The sequence below is a fragment of the Dromiciops gliroides genome, chromosome 2, assembly GCF_019393635.1.
Source record: "Dromiciops gliroides isolate mDroGli1 chromosome 2, mDroGli1.pri, whole genome shotgun sequence".
NCBI classification, from domain to species: domain Eukaryota; kingdom Metazoa; phylum Chordata; class Mammalia; order Microbiotheria; family Microbiotheriidae; genus Dromiciops; species Dromiciops gliroides.
In genome coordinates this window covers 321055196-321064175 of record NC_057862.1, presented here as the reverse complement: position 1 = coordinate 321064175, position 8980 = coordinate 321055196, and the positions used below count along the sequence as shown (strand labels likewise).

The window sequence follows — 8980 nt, the reverse complement described above, 5'->3', positions numbered from 1 at the left end:
CAGACCCAGTATCCCTGATGATCCTTCATAACCCCCAATGCATCTTGTGATGGTAATAGCTAACACCCCAAACCCTGAAGATGCTCACAAGTTCTTGGGGCACCTGGATAATGGTATTTCATGATTCCCAGTCATAGGGCATCACCAAAAGAATATTGATGTCAAACAAACAAACAAAAACAAGCAAAGCTTTGAGACATCTTATAGATGAAACAAGTAAGGGGTGAAGTGGCTCATCCAAGGTCATGCAGTCTGTAAGTCTAAAATACCAGATATACCCTACTGGTTCAAGATTCAAGGCCCTTTATACTATGCCATATACAAAGGATTCCCAGCCTTTTTCAGTTCGTTTTTTCTTTTTTTTTTTTTTTTCCTTTTTGCAGGGCAATGAGAGTTAAGTGACTTGCTCAGGATCACACAACTGGTGTCACGTGTCTGAGGCTGAATCTGAATTCAGGTCCTCCTGAATCCAGGGCCAGTGCTTTATCCACTGCACCACCTAGCTGCTCCCCCTTTTTCAGTTCTCATACCTCTTGGTTTACTATATTTCTTAGGTCTTGGCTAGGTGGCCTAGTGGACTGAGCACTGGACCTGAAGTCAGGAAGATTTAAGTTCAAATCCAGTCTCAGACACCTACTAGCTGTAATCTCTATCTGCCACAGGGGATAATATCAGCACCTACCTCACAGAGTTGTTGTGGGGATCAATATTAATAAAGTACCTGGCACATAGTAGGTGCCTAATAAATATTCATTTCCTTTCTCCCCTTATTCAATATGAAAGGAAACAAATTCTACTATTTATTACAACATGTAATAGTAATATGATACAATAGAGAGATTAAATAATTTTTCAAAAAGAAAACTGTGTAATAAATTTTTCAGGTATCAAAAAGTTGTTTAAATGCTTAACAGAACACAGTCAACTAAATTAGGGAGACCTCCTAGGGATACAAATACCTGAGGTGGGGAACCCCTGACGTCTTTCTGCAAACTAAAAATTACTTAATTAACAAAGACAGTGTAGGGGAATGAGAAAGCCCTCAACTGGGAACCCAAGCACCTGGGTCTGATGCCCTGAAAATTCAGGAATACCAATGGCAATGTCGATTTTTTCTGGAAGATCTTTCCTCCCTAACTCTCAGCTGGAAACTGGTAGGGAAGCTTGCAGCAGTTCTGTTCACCTGCCTCAGGCACCAGCCACGACTCACTTTTGTGAGGCCCTTCTCTTTGAACATTTACGGCATCCACTGCCAGTGAGTAAGTTCAAGTCGGCTGCTTTCTGGTTCAGTTTCGGGGTCTTAGAGGCAGCCTGGGAGTCCAGCAAGGAGAATCTGATCTCCTCCTCCCCTACCCCTATTGCCTGGAGTTTGGAGACTTTTCCCAGGAGACCCTCCCAGGAGGAGGATGGGCGGCAAAGGCAGCAAATTGAACTGCTACAAATCCCCCAACAAGGTAAAGAAAACAGCGCTGAAGTTTGGTCCGCAGAAGTGTTGCCTTTGGCTTTGCCAGGAGGAACTGATGGGTTGAGGTCCACTAGGGTCCCGGGGTGGGATAGGGGAAACTCTGCGTCTGCTCCGAGCCCCCAACCCCAGTGCTCTCCAGCTGGCCCTTGGCCACTAGACACCGGTTTGCGTTGGTAAGATTAACATGGAATCAGGCAGGGGAGGAGGAGGCAGCTCTCTCTGTGCGTGGGCTCGCCTTGCACCAGCCCTGCCCCAGGATGGAGCTATCCTAGCAGTTTAGTCCAGCCGAGGCCAGCCCAGCCCAGGAGTTCACTAGCAGAGCCCTGTCCTAGGGCAGGCAACAGTGGCAGAGTGTGTGGGAGGGCTATTGAGATTAGGACTGTGAAGGGCACTTTTGGTAAACTGGGGCCCTGGAGCAGGGAGTGGGGGCTGTAACCCAGAGGAACGGGGGATCTGAGATGATCCAGCCAGAACCCCATGGATTAGCCATCCCCCCTTCCATTTCTCCTTCAAGTCTCTGAAATCTGGGGCTCACTCAAGATTGATCCCTAGGAGGGAGCCCTTCCTTTCCCCGGACTTGCTGAGTTCCTTGGTCAGGGGTGGGGGTGGAGGGAGAGGTAGCTGCTAATGGAACTCTCAAGTTACTTTGGTATGGGGCCACCTGCCCCTCTGGAGCTCAAAGTTGTAGAATATTAGCTCTCAAAGGGCCCTTAGAACATAGACTATATGAACTGCTAGGAACCTTAGAGGTCATCTTGTCTGATCCCCTTGTTTTACCAATGAGGAACATCAGATTTGGAAGGAACTTTAACACAGAAACCAACAAGCTGAATGTCAACGCTAGAAGGGACCTCAGAGTCATTTAGTCTAACATTCTCATCTTATAGATATTTATTAGTTGTGTGATCCCAGACAAGTCACTCCCTGCCCCCCCCTTGTGCCTCAATTTCCTCATCTATAAACTACTGAAAGTTCATTCTTTTGCCCTGAATGGGCTGGATAATTCTCCCTGCTCTGTGTTCCCATGGCTGCTCAGATAATCAAGAACCTAGTTTTACTTTGTAGCTGTGTATAGCACATCCTTCTGCCTTGATGGGCCTTTTCTCCCATATTTCAGAGTTCACACCTGGCAAGAAGGTAGATCCTCTGTTTGCAGAAGTGAGATGTTGGAAAAAGATACTCATTCTCTCAGACCAAACCCTCCTGTGGGAGTCAGAGGTGGCAGCAGCCTCTCCTTGGTGTTACCGGAAGAGTAGGCCCCAAAGAGGGTCCACATAGGAAGATGTTCATTCGTTCAAAGAGTGTTTAATAAGTGTATAAGGCCTTGTGCAGAATATATGAAGGATCTATGATCTTCCTGGTGAGGAACTCCCCCTCACCAACACTATAATTTAGTACTGAAATCTTAGTTAGTTTCCCAAGGTACAGAGGTGTTAAATCACTTACAAATAAATGTCTGTGATAGGATTTGAACCCAGATTTTCCTGACTCTAATGCCAGTATTCTAGCCATTGCCTCTGTTCCTGGGAAGACAGAAGTAAATGAGGCACAACCTTAACCTTTGATGAGCTCATAAGCTAAAAACTATGGAGGAAATAAGATGCAGGCACAATTTTTTTTTTTAATACAAAGTAGAGTGTGATCAGTGCCTAAGAGGAATGCTATGAGATCAGATGAGAGAGACATTTATTACTGACCAGGGAAGACTTCCTGGAGGAGGTAATATTTGAAGTAGGCCTTGAGGGATGTCAGCAAGCAAAAATGAGGAGAATGGGACAGAAAAGGCCCTGATGCCAGAAAGGGGGAGGAGAGGAATACATTTGAGGGATAGTGAGATCTTCCAACCAAACCAGACCTAAAGTATGGGAGAGAATGGCAGGCTTTGTCCACAGTAGGCACTTAGTAAATGCTAGTTGATTTGAAGAAAGCTAGAAAGGTACAGTGGAATCAGGTTCCCTAGATTTAAGCTAAGGAGTTTGTAGTAGAAATTTGGAGAGCCACTGAAGGTATTTGAAGAGACAAGTGAAGTATATTGGGCAGTTTGTTCTGTGTGTTGGGATGGATTGGAGGGGGAAAGACTGGAGGCAAGAAGACCAGTAAGGTGAGCTTTCTTAGAGTAAGCTGGGATAGCCATGCCAGAACCCTGTGACTAGAATTCTGCCCTGGGGAATGGCCAGGCTGATAATGGAGAAGGTGTGTCCATTCCCTCCCCACCCCCTCAGACAGAGAACTGACTAGACCCTCTTACTCAAGAAGATATCTGGGCAGCATGGGTAATCACTGATTGCAAAGCCTTTTGGCACAGAAACCCTCACTCATCCTGGCTCCAAATGAGTATCCTGGTGTTTCTCCTCTGCCCACACTGTACTGTTAGTGCCCAGCCTGTGCCTTTACATGGCAGGATGGACTGGTTTTTTTTGTTGTTGTTGTTTAAAGTTCAGTCGGTCTCCCATCTCACTGATGTCGGGCAAGTTCCTCCTCCAGGTGCCAACCCTTGGCTGGCAGCCTGAGCTCCTGAGATAGTTCTTAGCATCTGCCCCTACCCAAACAGAGGCCACCTAGCTCCCTGTCCCACAGTCCTGGGAGGTCCTGTTGTTTCCCCAGAACCTGTCCCAGGATCACTGAGGATGGGATGAGAGGAAATTGGTTGAAGTTATGGGAGGAGGGACCAAAGGTCTAGAAACTGATAATGAAACCTCATAAAGTTGTAAACAGGAAAGCTCAATGGAAATGTGAGCTATTGTTATGTAATGATAATCATAATGATGAATAAGACAGTGTAGCATAGTGGATAGAGTTGCCCTTCCCCCCTCCCTCAGTCAGAAAGATCTGGGTTCAATCTTGGCTTTGTGACCTTGGCCAAGTTATTTAGTATATCACTGGCCCAGGTAGCCCTTTAAGACTAAATTATAAAGCCAGGCTACAACTGCATTGGTAGAGCGAGTTACCTAACAGGGATTCCCTTAACCAATGAAATCACAAATCCAGGCCAAATTACTATTATCAATAAGAACATTTCAAGAGGCCATGATTAGAATGTGGGCACTCCTGCCCCTCACACGGCTTTCAACTCCTCATGTTTTAGTAGACAGTCTTTATGAATTTGGGTGAATCAAAATAATTTATCTGATGATAGACTGCTCTGCCCTTAGCTAGACTGGTCCTTGGACAACCTACCCAATATGTATATTGTCCAGTTCATATTGAAAGACTTTTTTTGAGCTTGGTAAGACCTGCCAGAGCTTGTGTTTCACTGTCATACCCTTTATAGAAGGATAAGAAACTGGAGATGGGTAGGTATCGATACTAGTATTAATCATGATAATTGTAAAAGTAAAAAAGCTCTGCACAGTATGGGTTTGGGTCAGTGATGTCAAAGTCAAATAGAAACAGATTTCAGCATTGACTTAGAAAACCACAAATGAACATTATCTGTGTTATATTGTATTTTAAAAAATTATTAAACATTTCTCAATTATATTATAATCTTATACTGGCTATACTTGGGTGTTTTACAGGGCCCTTGTGGCCAAGGCTGTGAATTTGACACCACTGGTATAGGAGTCATCCTTCTTAGAAATGGGGAGCTGAACTCCATCACCTTTCCAGTCCTAACATACCAGGACTCCAGGACTAGATGGTATTCCAAATCTTTTTCTTCACTCTCCTATACTCTGAGACCCCAGAAAGTCCTAAATAGGAAGAATCCTTTTAGCCAATGTTTGGAATAGGTGAAAATCACAACAATAATAGCAATAAAAATAATTACATTTTAATAATACTTAACATATATCATTCGGTCCTCATACCAACTCTGGGAATGGGAAAGGACATGCTGGAACTGGCTTCTGCCTGCTGGGGAAAACCAACTAAACTGAGGCTTGATTTATTGTTTTGTTGATTGATTGTTGTATGATATCAAATAGAAACAAGATAAGGATCCCCATAGAACATAATCACTTAGAAAACCAAGTATTAACATTATCTATGTTCTATTGTATTCTTATTTATTTCGTTAAATATTTTCCAAAAATATTTTAATCTGGTACCAAACCACACTTGGAAGTTACTAAATGCAGATTAAATTTTAAAAAGTGGGTCATGACAGGGCAGCTAGGTGGCACAGTGGATAGAGCACCGGCCCTGGAGTCAGGAGTACCTGAGTTCAAATCCGGCCTCAGACACTTAACACTTAATAGCTGTGTGACCCTGGGCAAGTCTCTTAACCCTAATTGCCTCACTAAAAAAAAAAAAAGTGGGTCATGAATACATTTGGGGGGGGGGGGCAGTGAACCAGTTGTTAAACATTTACCAGCATACTCCTGCCTAGGAGTAAGGTGCTATTAATAGCCCCATTTTACATATGAGTAAACTAAGGCTGAAATAAGTTGAGTGACTTTCCAAGGTCATACAGTAGTAAATGACTGAGGTAGGATTTGAATTTAGGTTTTCTGTCTAAGCACTGTACAACCTAGTTGCCCTTGGTATCCTTGTCATCATCTCCCCCTGAGGGCTGAGACTAGCCAGGTAATATTGAAGGCTGAAGATAGTTGGCCTGTCATTGGCATGTAATGTCTCTATCTGGCAGGAGGCTGGGGTGCTCCAGTCTTCCTCTCTCCCCCATTACATTCAGATAGTCAGGATGTACCAGTTGGTTCCCCAACTCATCACATGCTGACTAAGAGATCTGAGTAAGCTATGACACACTTAGAAAAGATTGATCATTCACCCTCCAGGCCAATACTTCTGTTGTTAATAAACTTGCTTGTAGGGAACAACCATTAATAAAATATTGATAAGAGAAATCATGGAATTTTAGAATACCAGTGAGTGAAGGGATGGGTCTGGTTATTATCAAGTCCAACGTTCTTGCCCAGAACAGGAATCCTTTCTACAGATAAGTAGCATAATATTGATATAGTGGTAATTGCCCTGGCTTTGTCCTAGTTTTATAATTCACTGAGTGTGTGACCTTTGGCAAATTACTTTCCTTCTCTGGGCCTCAGTCATTCTATCAATTGAGACAGTTGGACTAGATGGTGTCTAAGGTGTTTTTTTTCCCCCTCCAGGTTTAATACCAATGAAAGTGAAGAATTTAGGATTTCAAACCTTGATGGTTATCTATTCCACACCTTTTGTTTTATAAATGAGGAAACTGAGGCCCAGAAATGGGGAAGGGATTTGTTCAAGATCACAGAACTAAGATACAGCAGGACTTGAACCCAAGTTCTCTGACTCCAAATCCAGAGTTATTTCTCTCACATAGGACTGCTTCTAATGTTATTGTTCAGTCATTTCAGTCATGTACACTCTTTGTGACCCCATTTGGGGTTTTCTTGGCAAAGATACTGGAGTACTCTGCCATTTCCTTTGCCAACTCATTTTACAGATGAGGAAACTGAGGCAAACAGGGTTAAGTGACTTGCCCAGGGTCCCACAAGTAATAAGTGGCTGAGGTCAGTTTTGAACTCAGGTCTTTCTGACTCCAGGCCCGGTACTCTATCCACTGCACCATCTAGCTGCCTTTATTCATGTCTAAAATTAGAATAATTAAATTTCTATGTGATTTTCTGATCTATATATGTCTCACTATCATTAGATATTGACCCTATGCAGTCAATTCCAAGACATTAACAGCTTTTGGGAATGAATCCCCAAGGTGGGGAAAGGGTTTGCTGATGGAAAGATACCTTCTTCCAAACCATCTTGCTTTTGGGAGACCCAACAGCTAGGATAGAATATCTACCCTAGTAGCAGCAAGACCATGGGTCTGTTGGATAGCTCTCACTTAAAGTGTCCCCATACTATCTCCACAGAAAGAGGCCTGCCCCAACTAGGGTGTTTATGGGAGTTTTGTGCTAAAGGGAAAGGAAGTATTGTGGGAAGTTCAGGATGTAAACTAACCATTCCTCTCCCCATCCCGAGACATACTCATGCTGGTGTATCTATCTTCCATTAGTGCCAATAAAATTCTTTGAAATTTGAAAAAATCTTTGAATCAGAGGAGTCCAACTATACATTTTACAGATTGGGAAACAGAGACCTATATAGAATAGGGTAGCAATGATTTCCCTCTGAGCTTCTCTAATCTGGTTGTGCACACAATAATCTCTCTGCAGCTTTGGGTTTCCGTCCTACCCCTCCCCCTTCTTCCCCATGAGGCTCCCTGGGCCTCCACCTCAACGTCCTTCCTGCCCCTCCCCGCTTCGCTTCTCTGTGAATCAACTTGGTGTGTGGCAGCTTTCAGATCCCATACCTCAATTTGTCAAGGGTCTGTCGGTAGAGGAACCAGACACTACAAAGGAAGGCACTGCTGGTGTGGGTCTTGGGGCAGAGTCTGGCCTAGATCACCTATACATACAGGTCCTCTGCTTCTAGGATACCTTCCAAGCAGAATGTGGAGGAATCTCAATTTTTTTTACCCCAGTTCAATTTCTGATACAATAGGAGATCAAAGCTCTTCTGAACATAGATTATCAGAGTTGGAAAGGCCCTCAAAAGGATAACAGGATCATAATTTCGAGCCCATAAGTCTCAGAGATAGGATTTGAAACCACTCTTCCTGACTTCAAATAGGGCTCTTTTCCTTATTGACCTTCTATGATGTCTGGCCAAGATATATGTGTTAACAGGGTCAATTCTGTGGGCCAACCGTCTAACTTCCATGTCATGCAGGGTGCTCATTCTCTATCATCCTTGACAATTGCTCCCCCAGCCTTTGCTTGGAGACCTCCAATGATGGGAAACTTAATTGGTCTTGAGGTGATCCATTTCTATTTTGGGACGCTTCTAAGCATTAGCTCTTCCTTCTCTTGACCCTGATTTTGCCTCCCCTCATTCTCCATGACAGCTCTCAAAGATCATCTCTCTGTCTTCTCTTTGGATTCCCTGAAGCTCTTAGGGAAAGGATAAGCTATGGGGTGACCTCCTTTAGAGAGTTAGCACTTCCATACCACAGGATCCCCCAATGACTTCCTAAGCACATTTTCCTACTACTACCAATGTTGGAATATGGAAACTCCTTCTACTTTCAATGGGGGCACTTCTTGAAGTCAGGGAGCCAGGGGCCTTCCAAATATTTGAATCATCCAGTCTGAAGGGCAGTGCCTTCAGTGTCTCCAGACAGACTGAATTCTCTGGGTAGGATTGTGGCTTCTGCAAATCACAAGTTAGATACTGAACCTCTTGTGTGACCCTCACTGTGTTCAGCCTCTTGTTTTACAAAACAGCCAGGATGAAGACTCTTAAATCAACACTTTGATAGATCTCTGATCTCATTGATATGAGAACTCTGCAGTGAGACAGATTGCTTCCCATTCATACCTTCCTACATACATAACTACATGACTTATCTGTCTTCCCCTAAATACTAAAGGTGTTGGGGTGTTAATACACAATGTACCAGAGATCTTCCTCTAAGTCTTTTGGCATTATCTGGCTACAAATGCATTACCAAGGCTGTCTCTCTCTGATCCCTTACTGTCACTGTGGGATTAGCCTACCTCCTTTTCTGCA

The 8980-nt window shown here is 43.7% G+C and overlaps 1 protein-coding gene across 1 annotated transcript in view; it reads left to right on the top strand.

The window, feature by feature from the left end:
* Window positions 1–1317: 1317 nt before the first annotated feature.
* The window catches only part of CCDC69 (coiled-coil domain containing 69), a 40435-nt gene continuing 32772 nt past the window's right edge, over window positions 1318–8980 (top strand). Inside the window, exon 1 of the mRNA XM_043981519.1 lies at window positions 1318–1454. Coding sequence (XP_043837454.1) covers window positions 1407–1454 — 48 coding nt within the window. The 5' untranslated portion in view covers window positions 1318–1406. The remainder of the gene's footprint in view (window positions 1455–8980) is intronic.